At 42.8% G+C, this 16,748-nt stretch overlaps 1 protein-coding gene across 11 annotated transcripts in view; it reads left to right on the top strand.

Moving 5' to 3' along the window:
• The window catches only part of TCN2 (transcobalamin 2), a 34,854-nt gene that overhangs the window by 3,819 nt on the left and 14,287 nt on the right, over window positions 1-16,748 (top strand). For 9 of the 11 annotated variants that reach the window (XR_009544329.1, XR_009544328.1, XM_060170342.1 and 6 more), the window contains exon 2: window positions 7,590-7,666. Coding sequence is in view for 7 of the 11 variants with exons in the window: in XM_060170342.1 (XP_060026325.1) it covers window positions 7,590-7,666 (77 nt within the window). In the remaining 4 variants the exon portion in view is untranslated. Of the gene's footprint in view, window positions 1-7,557; window positions 7,667-15,441; window positions 15,565-16,748 lie in introns of all 11 variants that reach the window. The other 2 variants (XM_060170343.1, XM_060170339.1) reach the window with 1 other exon arrangement.

Raw genomic sequence — 16,748 nt, 5'->3', positions numbered from 1 at the left:
ATGGGACAACACGTGCAGAACCCAGGTGAGCTGCTTGGGAGCCTCCTGGCACTCCATTGCCCACTGCAACTGAGAATGGACACATGAATTACCCCTGGCATGAAAAGAGTTAACATACCAAGGGTTCACGACCCTCAGCAATAAGGTTTGGGTTATGCTATCAAGACCTGCTGAGGTAAGAGCTGAGACTCAGGTGAGTTTAGGATGGATGGTGGAAGAAGATGAATACCAACTGCAGCCCTGAGTCACGGATCAACCAAAGCAATGGAGGTTATGGTTTATTCTAGTAGCATCCCTTTTCTTAGGTTCCACTCAGGAAGCGAGGCCCATGGAACTATCTCTGAACCTGTGTGGAGAAGTAAATGTATGTGCTGCAAGGGGTAGACTGTAGTGGCTTCAAAACATGTCTCTCAGGCCTCCTACTGTGGGGAGCACAATTGCCCAATCGCCCCAGCTGTGCTCTGAAACCCATCGAGTGCTAGTGCAAAGACTGTGCTTCCCATGGGCTCCCAGCCAATGACTGAGCACAGCAAGGATACTGAGGGAGGCCTGGTCCTTGGAGTCACAGGACTCCTCTGTTGGGTGACTGTTTTGTGTCAGTCTCAGCCTATCATCGATAGTGATGCTATTGGCTAGGAGTGCCTGGGGGGCCTGTACTACCAGTGGGAGCCCCCCACACCCCAGACGTTTCCCCAGCTGGAGCCAGTGTCGTGGATGGACTAGTCCTTGTGATTGCAAGATACACCTCAGCAACAACCATTAGGGAACTTTGGGGGAAAAGGAAAGGTTTATTACAAGTCCTGGAGGGTACCTGGCACGTCTGGGGCCACACAGCAAGGTCACAGGTAGAGAGAGAGAGAGCATGCACCTGGAGTTTTGCCTTTATTGGGGTTGAGGATGAGGTGCCTAGGGTTTCACAGGTTCACTCTTTATTGGCAAATTTAAAACAGAAGAGCCAGAATTAGGACACAGGAAGGGAAAAGTGGGGTCACTCAAGCAGTCAGTTATGTAGGTTACCCAGGACTTTCTAAAAGGGGAATTTTGGGGAATTCCCTGGGGGTCTAGCAGTTAGGACTCTGCACTTTCACTGCCGAAGAGGCAGGTTCAATCCCTGGTCAGGGAACTAAGATCTCACAAGCCGCTGGGCTAAAAGAAAAAAGTGGGGGAGGGACTTCTTGGGTGGGGGCAGCCTGTCTCCTTATCTATTTGTTTAACTAGTAACTGTGTTCCACAAAATGTTTGAGGTGCGTGTCTTTGAAATGAATGCCTCAGCAATCGAAAGCTTAATGTCAGGCACTTAAAATTAAAAAAAAAAAGCTTACTGTCAGGCACTTACACTACAGTAACTTTTTTTTTTTTTAATTTATTTTTATTTTTGGCTGCATTGGGTCTTTGTTGCTGCGCTCGGGCTTTTCTGTAGTTGCGGTGAGCAGGCTTCTCATTGGGTGGCTTCTCTTGTTGCAGCCCACGGGCTCTAGGCACGTGGGCTTCAGTAGTTGTGGCTCGCAGGCTCTAGACCGCAGGCTCAGTAGTTGTGGCGCACAGGCTTAGTTGCTCCGCGGCACGTGGAATCTTCCCAGACCAGGGCTCGAACACATGTCCTCTGCATTGGCAGGCGGATTCTTAACCACTGAGCTGCCAGGGAAGCCCCACTACAGTAACTTTGATCCCAGGGCTTGCCGTAGGCCTTGCTGAAAGTTTCTTAAATCTCTACAGCATTAATTATTAGAGAAATGCAAATCAAAACTACAATGAGGTATCACCTTACACCGTTCAGAATGGCCATTATCAAAAAACCTAGAAACATAACTAATAAGAACCTGCTATATAAAAAATAAATAAAATAAAATTCAAAAACAAAAAAAATCTAGAAACAATAAATGCCGGAAAGGGTGTGGTGAAAAGGGAACCCTCCTGCACTGTTGGTGGGAATGTAAATTGATACAGCCGCTGTGGAGAACAGTATGGAGTTTCCTTAAAAAACTAAAAATAGAACTACCATATGACCCAGCAATCCCACTACTGGGCATATACCCAGAGAAAACCATAATTCAAAAAGACACATGTGGGCTTCCCTGGTGGTGCAGTGGTTGAGAGTCCACCTGCCGATGCAGGGGACAGGAGTTCGTGCCCCGGACCGGGAAGATCCCACATGCCGCGGAGCGGCTGGGCCTGTGAGCCATGGCCGCTGAGCCTGCGCGTCTGGAGCCTGTGCTCCACAGCGGGAGAGGCCACAACACTGAGAGGCCCGCTTACCACAACAACAACAACAAAAAGACACATGCACCCCAATGTTCATTTCAGCACTATTTACAATAGCCAGGACATGGAAGCAACCTAAATGCCCATCAACAGACAAATGATTAAAGAAGATGTGGTACATATATACAATGGAATATTAGCCATAAAAAGGAACGAAATTGGGTCATTTGTAGAGATGTGGATGGATCTAGAGACTGTCATACAGTGAAGTAAGTCAGAAATAGAAAAACAAATATCGTATATTAACGCATATATGTGGAACCGAGAAAAATGGTACAGATGAACCTGTTTGCAGGGCAGAAATAGAGACACAGATGTCGAGAACAAACGTATGGACACCAAGGGGGGAAGTGGCAGGGGTGGTGGTGGTGGTGTGATGAATTGGGAGATTGACATATATACACTAATATGTATAAAATAGATAATTAATAAGAACCTGCTGTATAAAAAATAAATTCAAAAGTTCAAAAAACAAAAACAAAATGACATGTACCACAATGTTCATTGCAGCACTATTTACAATAACCAGGACATGGAACCAACCTAAATGTCCATCAACAGATGAATGGATAAAGAAGATGTGGCACATATATACAGTGGAATATTACTCGCCATAAAAAGAAACAAAATTGAGTTATTTGTAGTGAAGTGGATGGACCTAGAGTCTGTCATACAGAGTGAAGTAAGTCAGAAAGAGAAAAACAAACACCGTATGCTAACGCATATATGTGGAATCTAAAAACAAAAACAAAAAAAAATGGTACTGATGAACCTATTTGCAGGGCAGGAATAAAGAGGTAGACATAGAGAATGAACTTGAGGACATGGGGTGGGAGGGCGAAGCTGGGGTGAAGTGAGAGTAGCATTGACATATATACACTACCGAATGTAAAATAGCTAGTGGGAAGCAGCAACATAGCACAGGGAGATCGGCTTGGTGATTTGCGATGACCTAGAGAGCTGGGATAGGGAGGGTGTGAGGGAGGCTCAAGAGGGAGGGGATGTGGGGATATATGTATGCATATGGATGATTCACTTTGTTGTACAACAGAAAGTAACACAGTATTGTGAAGCAATTATACTCCAGTAAAGATCTATTAAAAAAAAATATCTCTACAGCAGTCTCAGACCTCCCTTACCTATTTCCTTCCTTCCCTCTCTCCTTCACAGGGGTCAGACCTGCACCATAGTCTGACAGGTCCACTGGCTTCCTCTGGTTTCCTTTCCCTTTATACTCATAGAATTTTCCCCATCAATCCTATGCACATCTAATACCATCTTGGCATCTGCTCTTGGAGGACCAGGACTAACACAACCAGTCATAGATTTATAGCTTGATTTTTCACAAACCAAATACACCCATATAAGCAGTACCCAGCTCAGGAAACAGAACATGGCCAGTGCCCATGAGCCCTCCCTGCAGTGCCCCCTTCCAGTTCCTATCCCTCAAAGAGAATCACTAATCAAATTCCCACATCATACCTTAGTTTTGCCTATTTTTCAACTCTCTGTGGACAAAAAAATGTCACCTGCTGTATCAGTAAAAAAAAAAAAAGGATGTTCCTGCCATCAGGCCATCAGCCACTGCAGCAGCCTCACTGGGCATCCTTGCTACGAAGTCCAAGCTCATACTACTCACTGCACGACAGGCCAATAAATTGAGAGATGAGTTGTTGGGGCAAGGAATAGCGACTTTATTCAGAAAGCCAGCAGACCGAGAAGATGGTGGAATCATGTCCCAAAGAACCATCTTGCCTGAGTTAGAATTCAGGCTTCATTTATACTAAAAGGGGAGGGAGTAAAGTCAAACATTTCCTGGTTCTGGTCAGCCTCAGGAGGGGATGTGTTAGTTTCCTCCTTCCTGTAGTCATTCACAGGTGGGCCTGGTCTGGATGTGAGCCAAACAAAGGGATTTTAGCTTAGTGCTCATCACCTGGGAGGCAGGGGTCCCAGAGGAGGGTCATTATAATTCAAGCTTATAGGCAACATCCCTTTAGTGATTAACTTGTAATAGAATTCCCTATTACACCCTGAAGGGATTCAGATGGAGAAAAACAGGATACTAGCCCTAGATAGCTAAAGTGCATATCAAAGGAATGATTTCAATGAGCCCAGACTCTTGCATCTTCCCATACATAGAAAAGCACTAAATTCATTAACTTGAGATGTCTGTTTTCTCTTTAATTAACAGTAATCTTTTGATGTTCCAACTACCTGGGCTTTTTGTTGTTTTTCGTTTGTTTGTTGTTTCTTTGTGTGTTTTTTGTTTATTTTTTTGCAAAAACTCCTCTATGTATCCTGGCTCCTCCCTTACCTCTTCAGAACAGTCCCTTAGAGTTATCTGAGAGGCTGTATCCTGGGCTTAAGTCCTCAGAAAGTCTGCTGAATAAAACATAATTTTAGGGCTTCCCTGGTGGCGCAGTGGTTGAGAGTCCGCCTGCCGATGCAGCAGACACGGGTTCGTGCCCTGGTCTGGGAAGATCCCACATGGCGCAGAGCGCCTGGGCCCGTGAACCATGGCCGCTGAGCCTGCGCGTCCGGAGCCTGTGCTACGCAACGGGAGAGGCCACAACAGTGAGAGGCCCGCGTACCGCAAAAAAAAAAAAAAAAAAAAAAATTCGGCATGGGGGAATTCCCTGGCAGTCCAATGGTTAGGACTCTGTGCTTCCACTGCAGGGGGCACAGGTTCAATCCCTGGTCAGGGAACTAAGATCCCTGTGTGGCACAGCCATAAAAAAAAAAAAAAAAGAAATTGGGGATGGTGTCAGTTGACTGTTTCTGTCTATAAGTCTTATGCAGTTGAAATCATGAAAGCTGGAATAGTCTGAGGGCTGGAGAAGCTGGGGGCTGGCTGGACATGCTTCTGTTTCTTCAGGTAATCACAGGGCTTCTTCAGGTAATCATGTGGATTACTTTCCTGGGCCAATTTAGGCTTCCACCCAGGATAGCAGCCTCAGGGTGGTTGGACTGTTTACACAACAGCTCTCAAGTGTTGCCAAGAGCAAGGTGGCAGTGCATTATCTTTTCTGACTTGAAGTCATATATTATCACTTCTTGTATATTCTGCAACTTACAAGCAAGTCACAAATCTGCCCAGATTCAAAGGGAGAGGACTTAGACTTTGTGAATGAATGACAAAATTATAGAAGACCACAGTGGGATGGGGTATTGTTGCAGCCATCATTGCAAAATACAATCTGATATATGCTCTTTGTCTCTATTAATGCTTTTTGCCTAAGACTATTTGATCTGATAATAATATAGCTAAGCCAGCTTTATTTTGGTTGGTATTTTTCTGGTATATCTTTTTCTAACCTTTCACTTTTAATCTTTTTGCATTTTTATGTTATAGGAATTTCTCTTGAAAACAGAATATAGCTGGGTATTTTAACATCTTTATTGGAGTATAATTGCTTTACAATGGTATGTTAGCTTCAGCTTCACAACAAAATGAATCAGTTATATACATACATATATTCCCATATCTCTTCCCGCTTGCGTCTCCCTCCCTCCCACCCTCCCTATCCCACCCCTCCAGGCGGTCACAAAGCACCGAGCTGATCTCCCTGTGCTATGCGGCTGCTTCCCACTAGCTATTTACCTTACATTTGGTAGTGTATGTATGTCCATGCCTCTTTATTGCTTTGTCACCGTTTACCCTTCCCCCTCCCCATAACCTCAAGTCCATTCTCTAGTAAGTCTGTGTCTTTATTCCTGTTTCACCCCTAGGTTTTTCATGACATTTTTTTTTTTTAAATTCCATATATATGTGTTAGCATACGGTATTTGTCTCTCTCTTTCTGACTTACTTCACTCTGTATGACAGACTCTAGGTCTATCCACCTCATTACAAATAGCTCAATTTCGTCTCTTTTTATGGCTGAGTAATATTCCATTGTATATATGTGCCACATCTTCTTTATCCATTCATCCGATGATGGACACTTAGGTTGTTTCCATCTCCGGGCTATTGTAAATAGAGCTGCAATGAACATTTTGGTACATGACTCTTTTTGAATTATGGTTTTCTCAGGGTATATGCCCAGTAGTGGGATTGCTGGGTCATATGGTAGTTCTATTTGTAGCTTTTTAAGGAACCTCCATACTGTTCTCCACAGTGGCTGTATCAATTTACATTCCCACCAACAGTGTAAGAGGGTTCCCTTTTCTCCACACCCTCTCCAGCATTTATTGTTTCTAGATTTTTTGATGATGGCCATTCTGACTGGTGTGAGATGATATCTCATTGTAGTTTTGATTTGCATTTCTCTCATGATTAGTGATGTTGAGCATTCTTTCATGTGTAGCTGGGTATTTTAAAAACCAACCTGATAGTCTTCGCCCTTGAACTGGATAGTTTAATCTATTTACATGGATTGTGATGGCTGATATATTTGGGTTTCTGTCTTCTGTCTTATTTTTGTTCTACCTATTCAGTTTTTCTGGGTTTCTTTTTTCTCCCCCTCCTTTTTGTTTTCTTTTAGATTAAATTCTCCCCACAATAATTCTGTTTGTCCTTCTACTAGTTTACATACTGTTTCTGTTCTTTAAATGATTATCCAAAATTTTTAACTTACACTTAAAATCAATAGACCCTCCAGAACATAGGATTATTTATTTAAGGACACCAGCAAAATACCTTCAAAGTCCACAGAAATGATGAGATGATGATTTTAAGGACTCCTCCTTTTTTTTTTTAAAAGAAGTAGACTTTATTTTGGGGACTTCCCTGGTGGTCCAGTGCTTAAGAATCTGCCTTCCAATGCAGGGGACGTGGCTTCGATCCCTGGTTGGGGAACTAAGATCCCACATGCCACGGGGCAACTAAGCCCATGTGCCACAATTACTGAGCCCACGTGCCACAACTAGAGAGAAGCCTGCGAGCCGCAACTAAGACCCAGTGCAGCCAAATAAATAAATAGATAGATAGATAGATTTTATTTTTAATTTTTCCCCCCCGCCACACCACACAGCATGTGGGATCTTATTTCCCCGACAAGGAATCGAACCCACACCCCCTGCATTGGAAGCGTGGAGTCTTAACCACTGAACTGCCAGGAAAGTCGCCAGGACTTTATTTTTTAGAACAGCTTTAGCTTTACATAAAAATTGCGTAGGTAGTGCAGAGAATTCCCATATATCCCACAGTCAGTTTTTCTTATTATTAACATCAAACATTAGTATGGTACATTTGTTACAATTAATGAACCAGTATTGATACTTTATTATTAATATACATTATTCAGATTTCCTTAGTTTTAAACCTAATATCTTTTTTTTTTTTTTCTGTTCCAGGACACCACGTTACATTCGTCATGTCTCCTTAGGCTCCTCTTGGCTGTGAGAGTTTCTCAGACCTTCCTTATTTGTGATGACCTTGACAGTTTTGAGGAGTCCTGGTCAGGTATTTTGCAGGATGTTTGGAATTTGTTTTTTTACTCATGGTTAAACTGGGGGTTGGAGGGACTTCCCTGGTGGTCCAGTGGGTAAGACTCCGCATTCCCAATACAGGGGGCCCAGGTTGGGTCCCTTGTTGGAGAACTAGATCCCAGATGCATGCTGCAACTAAGACCCAGCATAGCCAAAATAAATAAATAAAATAAATAATAAATAAATTTTTTAAAAACTGTGGGTTGGAGGAAGAAGACCACAGAGGCGAAGTGCCATTTTCATCACATCCTATCAAGGGTGTATGCTGTCAGCATGATTGTTCACCTTGGCTTTGGTCATTTGGTTGATGAATTGCTTGTTGGGCTTCTCGATTGTAAGGATGCTCTTCCTCCCACCCACTTTCCGTACTGTATTTTTTGGAAGGAAGTCACTCTGCACAGCCCACACTTAGGGAGTGGGGAGTTATGCTCCCCCTCCTTGAAGGCAGAGTATCTGCATATATTATTGGGAATTTTTCTGCATGAGAGATTTGTCTCTTATCCATTTGTCTTAGTCTGTCTGGGCTGCTATAACAAAATACCATAGACTTGCTATAACAAAATACCATACCATTAGTAGCTTGCAAAGAACAGAAATTTGTTTCTCACAGTTCTGGAGGCTGGAAAGTCCACTACCAAGGTGCCGACAGATTGGGTGTCTGGTGAGGGCTTGCTTTCTGGTTCATAGACAGCCAAATTTTCACTGTGTCTTCACATGGCTGAAGGAGTGAGGGCTCTCTCCGGGGTCTCTCTTTTTTAAAAAATTTTATTGAAATATGGTTGTTTTATAGTGTGTTAGTTTCAGGTGTATAATAAAGTAATTCAGTTATTTTATTTATATAGATATATTTATAGATATATTTATATATATATATTCTTTTTTTTAACATTCTCTTCCATTATAGGTTATTACAAGATATTAAGTATAGTTCCCTGTGCTATACAGTAGGTCCTTGTTAGTTATCTACTGGGGTATCTTTTATAAGGAGTCTAATCCCATGCATGACGGCTCCTAATTACCTCCCAAAGGCCCCACCTCCAGAAAACATGGCATGGGGATTAGGTTTCAACACATGAATTTGGGGGGACACAAACATTCAGTGTATGTCAGTGTTTATTTATTTGTTGAATCATTTATTTATATCAGTATGTAAGCATGGATATTTATTTTTTACTTTGGGTTATAGTCTAATATCACTTTTGTTGCTCAAATTATTCCAGCTTTGGCCACTAGGGGCCCCCCTTCAGTTTGCTCCTGTATCCCTTTGACATGATCAGTGTGGGTGCACGTGTGCATGTGTGTACTTCCTTACCTTCTGGACCTATAAGATGCTCCAGGCTCATCTTGCATATTTCTTGTCCCAGTCCTAGTATCAGTCATATTAGGGGAACCTGGTTCCTTTTATTGGAGAATGGTTATTATAAATCAAAATCTGGGCACTCAGTAATCTTATTGCTACTGTGCTGTCTTTGCTTCTAGACCCTCTCAGCTGACAGCAAAAAGTATGTTTGTGTATACTGTTCTGTTGTGTACACACATACCTATAACAATTTCTGGATGTAACCATCTTTGTCTGTATTTAGCTAAACATGAATTCATGCTGATGTCTCCACCACACCGTCACCACACAGATCATTCTAGCCTCCTCCCCTTGCTTGTCTGTAAACCCCGACTCCAACAGTGAGAAGCCTGACTTCTGTAACCTGCCATCCATTTGCTTAATTGTTCAATTCCAATACTCATGTCTGCTAGCATCAGAATTATTAACTCTCACCCTCATGATATAGTGCTTATGTGCAGATCTTCTTGCCTTTATTCTACAGACCCGACTCATCATCACAGTTTCTTAGGCCAGCACTCTTTCCCCCACTCTTTTTTTTTTTTTTTTAACAAATTTATTTATTTTTGGCTGTGCTGGGTCTTCTTTGCTGTGTGCGGGCTTTTCTCTAGTTGCGGTGAGTGGGGGCTACTCTGTTGCGGTGTGCGGGCTTCTCATCGCGGTGGCTTCTCTTGTTGCAGAGCACGGGCTCTAGGCGCGTGGCCTTCAGTAGTTGTGGCTCGTGGGCTCTAGAGCACAGGCTCAGTAGTTGTAGCACACGGGCTTAGTTGCTCCACAGCATGTGCGGTCTTCCCGGACCAAGGCTCGAACCCGTGTCCCCTGCATTGGCAGGCGGATTCTTAACCACTGTGCCACTGGGGAAGTCCTCCCCCACTCTTTTGGTGAGGTTGCTTCATACATTTGTAATACAATTAGATTGTTTGTCACATTCTGCATTCTATCCTGGGATCCCGTCGTCTCCTGAATAATATTTTTTAAATTTGCATGCGTTAAGTTCACTGTGTGTGCTGTAAAGTTCTATAGGTTTTGACAAATATGTAGTATTATATATCCACCATTATACTCTCATACAGTTTTGCCATACTTGCTTCACCTATTCAACCCTCCCTTCCCCTACTCTTTCCCCCCAGCCTCTGGCAACTACTGATCTTCTTACTATTTACCATAGTTTTGCCTTTTCCACAATGCTGTGTAATAGGAATAATCGGAAACCTTTCAGTCTTGCCCCTTTCTTCCCTCGGCAATATGAATTTAAGTTTCACCCCTGTCTTTTTGTGGCTTAATAGCTCATTTATTTTACTTTTAAATTTTTTTTGGCTGTGCCACTCAGCATGTGGGATCTTAGTTCCCTGACCAGGGATCAAACCCATGCGTCCCCTGCATTGGAAGTGTGGAGTCTTAACCACTAGACAGCCAAGGAAGTCCAATAGCTCATTTCTTTTAATTGCTATTTTCAGTTATATAATATTTCATAGTATATATGTACCAGAATGTGTTTATCCATTCACCTATGGAAAGACACCTTGGTTGCTTCCAGTTTTTGGCAATTATGTATGAAGTTGTTATAAACTCTCACATGCAGATTTTTGTGTGGATATAAGTATTCATATCTGTTGGGTAAACAGCTAGGAGCACGATTGTGGAATCTGATAGTGAAACTATGTTTTGCTTTGTAAGTAACTGCCAACTGTCTTCCAAAGTGGCTGTACCATGTTGCATTCCCACCAGCAGTGAGTGACAATTCCTGTTGTTCCACATCCTTGCCAACATTTGGTGATGTCAGTGTTTTGGATTTGAGCTATTCTAATAGGTATATAGTGGTATCATTGTTGTTTTAATTTGCAGTTACCTGGTGACATATGAAATGGAGCATCTTTTTATATGCTTATTTGCCATCTATATATCATCTCTGGTGAGATGTCTGTTCAGGTCTTTGGTCTATTTTTAAATTGGGTTGTTTGTTTTCTTATTGTTGAGTTTCAAGGGTTCTTTGGATAACCATCTTTTTTTTTTTTGCGGTACGCGGGCCTCTCACTGTCGTGGCCTCTCCCGTTGGGAGCACAGGCACCGGACGCGCAGGCTCAGCGGCCATGGCTCACGGGCCTAGCCGCTCCGCGGCATGTGGGATCTTCCCGGACTGGGGCACGAACCCGTGTCCCCTGCATCGGCAGGCAGACTCTCAACCACTGCGCCACCAGGGAAGCCCCTGGATAACCATCTTTTATCAGATATATCATTTGCAAATATCTTCTCCCACACTGTGGCTTGTCTTCTCATTCTCTTGACAGTGTCCTTAGCAGAGCAGAAGTGTTTTTTTTTTTAAATGAAGTCCAGCTTAGCAATCATTTCTTTTATAGACCATGCCTTTGATGTTATATCTTTTTTTTTTTTTTTGCGGTACGCGGGCCTCTCACTGTTGTGGCCTCTCCTGTTGCAGAGCACAGGCTCCGGACGCACAGGCTCAGTGGCCATGGCTCACGGGCCTAACCGCTCTGCGGCACGTGGGATCTTCCCGGACCAGGGCACGAACCCGTGTCCCCTGCATCGGCACGCGGACTCTCAACCACTGCACCACCAGGGAAGCCCTGATGTTGTATCTTAAAAGTCATCACCTCTTCCAGAAGTTTTTTAGTTTTGTCTCTTACATTTAGGTCCACTTTGAATTAGTTTTTTGTGAAAGGTAAAAGGTATATGCCTAGGATTAATTCTTTTTTTTTGATATATCCGATTGCTCCAGCACCTTTTGTTGAAATTACTGTCCTTTCTCTATTGTCAGTTGCCTTTGCTCCTTTGTCAAAATACTGGTTGACTATTTTTGAGGTAGTCTGTATATGGGCTCTCTATTCTGTTCTGTTGGTCAGTCTGTTGATTTTTTGACCAATAGTACACCATTTTGACTACTGCAGCTTTATTGTAAATCTGGAAATCAGGTAGTGTCAGTCCTCCAACTTTGTTCTTCTTCAGTGTTTTGCTGGTTATTCTGGTTTTTCTTTGCCTTTCCACATGACCTTTAGGATCAATTTGTCAATATACACAAAATACCTTACTCGGATTTTGATTGGGATTATTCAAAACTATAGATCATGTTGGGAAGAATTGACATTTAATAAAATTGAGTCTTCCAATCCATAAACACAGAATGCCTCTCCATTTATTTAGAACTTCTTTGATTTTTTTTTTTAATTTTTTTTCCAGGGTTCTTTTTTTTTTTTTTATTAAAGGATAGTTGATTTACAATTTGTGTTAGTTTCAGGCATACAGCACAGATTCAGTTATATATATATATATATATATTCTTTTTCAAACTCTTTTCCCTTATAGGTTATTACAAAGTATTGAGTATAGTTCCCTGTGTTATACAGTAGTTTCTTGTTGGTTATCTATTTTATATATAATAGTGTGTATCTGTTAATCCCATACTCTTGATTTATCCCTCCCCTTCCTTTGGGATTCTTTGAGGTATAGGTTTGAAGTACATTATGAAAGAGACATCATTTTTTTCTGCCATGTACCAGGCTGGTTTTTAAAATATTATTTATAATAATAATAAATCACTTTAGTCTTCATTATTATTTATTTATTTATTTATTTTCTTTTGTGGTACGCGGGCCTCTCACTCTTGTGGCCTCTCCCGTTGCGGAGCACAGGCCTATGGCTTACGGGCCCAGCCACTCCGCAGCATGTGGGATCTTCCCAGACCGGGGCACGAACCCATGTCCCCTGCATCGGCAGGCAGACTCTCAACCACTGCGCCACCAGGGAAGCCCATAGTCTTCATTATTATTGAAGGTCTTAACAGTGGGAATGGAAGCGCTCCCAGAAAGGCAGGAGCAACAGCAGAGGAAGGTCCCTTGGCCACTGCCTGCCATGACCTCAGTCAATTGTCTCCTCAGAGCCTCAGTTTCTTCATTAACAAACTGGAGGATGATGGAGCTGTTCTGAGGGCTAATTGAAAAAGATGTATGTCCGTTGGTACAGGGGCCACTCAGTTTTTATATCTTGAGTCAGAATCTGTTTCATGAACATAGACTGCAGGCCAGTTTCTTGACCTACTTGAATCTTCATAAAAACTCTCCCACATGTGGGTATTGTTATGACCCCTTTAGAGATTAAAAAAACAGAGGCTGAGAAATTAACACGCCCAAGTCTACACAGAAGTAAAGGGCATATTCTGCGTCTGAGCTCAGTTGGTCAGATGCCAAGTGTCCTTCTAGCTTAGCCATTGCTGGCCGCACCGTGCAGCATACGGAATCTTAGTTCCCGCGACTGGGAATCGAACCCTCACCTCCTGCAATGGAAGCACGGAGTCCTAACCACTGGACCGCCAGGGAAGTCCCTAGCTCTGCCATTTCTGATCACCAGGACCTGGAGGCATTGCCTCTTCCACTGTTTCCCTGCCGATCCTCTTTCCTCGGCTACCTCCAGCCTTTACACATGCTGTTCCCTCTGCCTGGAATACTCTCCTTGGCTGGATAAGTGGCCAAAGGAAAGGAAGATGAGCCCTATATTTACTTTGAAGCTGGACCCAGACCTCTGCAAGAGTCGCCTGTAAATTCAGAACAGTTCCAAGGATCTGTCTGAGCAGCTCTCCTGGGACCTGCAAGTAGGAATCCAGTGTGTCCCCTCCTGAGGTCCTGTCAAGACCGCTAGCCTTTGAAGAGGGAGGGGGAATGCAGGGGAAAGAGGGGAAGACTGTCGGACAGGATTACTCCAATCCTGCCACAGCATCATTTGATATTTCCCAGCCTTATGTTGGGGAGAAAGAATTTTCCTCTACCCTTCAAAGGTTCTTTTGGCTGGTCTGATGATCAAATTGACATGAGACAGAGTAACAGAAAATCAAATTTAATTTTGTAAGTACGAGAACCCCACATACATGAGAGGTTCAAAGATAGAAAGGTAAAATGAGGTATTTATGCCATCCTGAGCTAAGGAATGGGATAGGGACCTGGGGCTTCAACAGGAAGGAGGGCAATTCACAGGAACAAGAAGCAAAAGAGCAAACATTTGGTAATTAGATATTTGCCCTGCCACACAGATGGGTCACTCAGATAAGATTCATCTCTGGTAATAATTCTCATTTTGGGAGAGACTTCCAATGTAAGTTCTTCCAGGTAGTTAAGGGAGGGACAGATGTTTCTCTTGAGCCCACAGGGTCTTGATTTCCTTTAGCTCAAAAGAATCCATATGCCATGGCGTGTTTGGGGGAGGCTGGAGCTGAACCTCTTCAGTTGCATGGCTTAAGATGGTCCAACAGTCTTGTGTTACATGCAAGGCTGTTTTCTCTTACTTAGCTGGAATCCAGATCCTTAGAATTTGGAAACTTGCTAAGTGGACACTGACTGTTCCCTGTAACATTCTTTCCTGGATTTTGACAGATAGTTATTGATAAGAGCTGAAAGTGTTATGAGCTCGAACCACACACTAGGCACCGGTGGTAAGCATTTTATAAGCATTCTCATTTGATCCTCATGAGAAACGTATGAGCACAGTGCCACACGCCCATTTTACAAGAAACAGGCTTAGAAAAGATGTCTCTTGCCAAAGGTCACAGAGGCAAAACTAGAGTCCAGGTCTGTGGGATGACCCCTTTTTTGGTGTTGCTGTTGAGATTTAATAATTTTTTTTTTTTGCCTTATCAAGGACATTCTTAAGTGAAACCAGGTTTTCCCCACCTTGGAGTGCACGGGGGTAAAGAATACAGTGACTACTAGTACAGTTTGGTGTCACTGCCTTGATTCCTGCTAAGACACTAGCAGTTTTAGATGCCACTGCTTTACACCATGAGTGCAAATACCCAAAAAGCAAACAAGGCAGATAATGTCTTAGTATTTTCTAAAGTAATTTTGAACTCACAGACCCCCTAAAAGGGTCTTGGAGGCCTCCAGGGATCCACAGACCACAATTTGAGAACAATCCTCTGGGTTATGGGACTATCAGTGATTTTCTGGTTTTTCTTTCCCTCTTCTTCCTCTACCTCCTTCTTCTCCCTTAACACATTTTCTGATTTTTCATGCAATCCACATATCTTACTTATATAATTTTTAAAATTTAAGATTAATTATGAACATCTTTCTACGTTAAATGGAGTCTAAGATTTTAATATATTTACATTTTTAATTAAGAAAATGGATTTTCCATATGTAACGATACAGCCATGTATTTATTCTTCTCATGCCACCTTCACACATACAATTTTTTTTCACTTCACCTTTTTTTTTTAAAAATTGAAGTATGCTTGATGTACAATGTTATATAAGTTTCAGGTGTACAACATAGGGGTTCAAAATTTTTCAAGGTTATACTCCATTTATAGTTCTTATAAAATATTGGCTATATTCCCTGTGTTGTACAATATATCCTTGTTCATGCATAAAATTTAATTTTTTTCCTGTTGGATTCTTTCTTAGGCTGTATCCTAGTCCAGTTGTCCTGAGACCACCAAGAACAAACCTTTAGTCTGACAGTCAGCTCAGTTGATCCACTGCAATGAGGGGGAGGAACTGAGGGCATATGACTACACAGAGGGCAAGGTGATTACAGGATTTGGGTGAAGAGTGGGGTTAGGTTAGGTGAAATGTAAACCAAGCAGTGCTTTTTTTTTTTTTTTTGGCCGTGCCACGTAGCATGTGGGATCTTAGTTCCCTGACCAGGGATCGAAACTGTGCCCCCTGCAGTGGAAATGTGGAGTCTTAACCACTGGACTGCCAGGGAAGTCCCAACCAAGCAGTATTTTGATAGGCTCAGCACAGCACAGGGCTGCGTGAGAAGTGTCAGCTTCAGGTTTGGACAGCAAAGTATCCTGTGTAAGAGGAAACTACAAAGTTGAGACAGGCATGGAACGTTGAGTCCAGGAATTCCATACTGGGGCAACTTCTCTGTGTCAAAGTGACTTGGCGCCTCTGGGGTTGTTTCTTTCTTACTAACATAATTTCAGGCAGCAAATTCCTGATAGTTTGTGATTGTAGGGGAAAAAAGAAATCCCGGTAAAAAAGTACAAGTAATAGTCACTCACACAGCATGGTTATCGGGACACTTTACAGTTGTTGTAACGTGACCTTGGGAGAAATAATGTTTCCTTTTTACATTGCAGCTGGCTTTGTCTGTGCCTGTCTGGACAGGCAAACTTTTACCTGCTCATTCCAAGCTAATCTTTACTTTCTCAGCTATAGACCCCCAAACAGAAGTCCTGAACCCCAAATGATTTAGTCGTTTTTCTTTTTCACTTCCCCTGACTGCATTACCTGAAACAGTTCAGTTCCACCCCCAATCAGTCACTCTGTTTCTGATAGCTATGGAAATGCACCTCGTCCCCACTGGTCACTGTGGTACATTCGAGTCCTCAGGGATCAGAGGTGACTCTCCCAAGGAAGCTGCTTCTCACCAGAGGCTGCTGTCCTGGAGGTGGCAGGAAACAGAATCATTGACACTGGCCACAGGCAGAGGGTTGGGGAGCGGGGCAGTCCCATCCCAAACCAAGGCAGCTCCATTGCCCACAAATTTCCAAGGCCCCCGTGGAAGTCTGAACCCAAGAATCTGCAGAAGTTGGGCCTCTAGCTGGCATCCCTCCTTCCCTGGAACTTCACCCTGATGGGCCATGCCCAGCCTCCTTGCACTAGACGATCTAATTTTATATTTATAAGGTACTTCCGTAAACAGATGCAATCTCTATTTATTTATGTCTGTATTTATTGGCTTGTGATAAGTCAGGCACAAA

Source organism: Lagenorhynchus albirostris, chromosome 14, assembly GCF_949774975.1.
Source record: "Lagenorhynchus albirostris chromosome 14, mLagAlb1.1, whole genome shotgun sequence".
In the NCBI taxonomy this organism is placed as follows: domain Eukaryota; kingdom Metazoa; phylum Chordata; class Mammalia; order Artiodactyla; family Delphinidae; genus Lagenorhynchus; species Lagenorhynchus albirostris.
The sequence above is the reverse complement of the archived record's forward strand: the minus strand, read 5'-3'. Positions and strand labels throughout refer to the sequence as shown.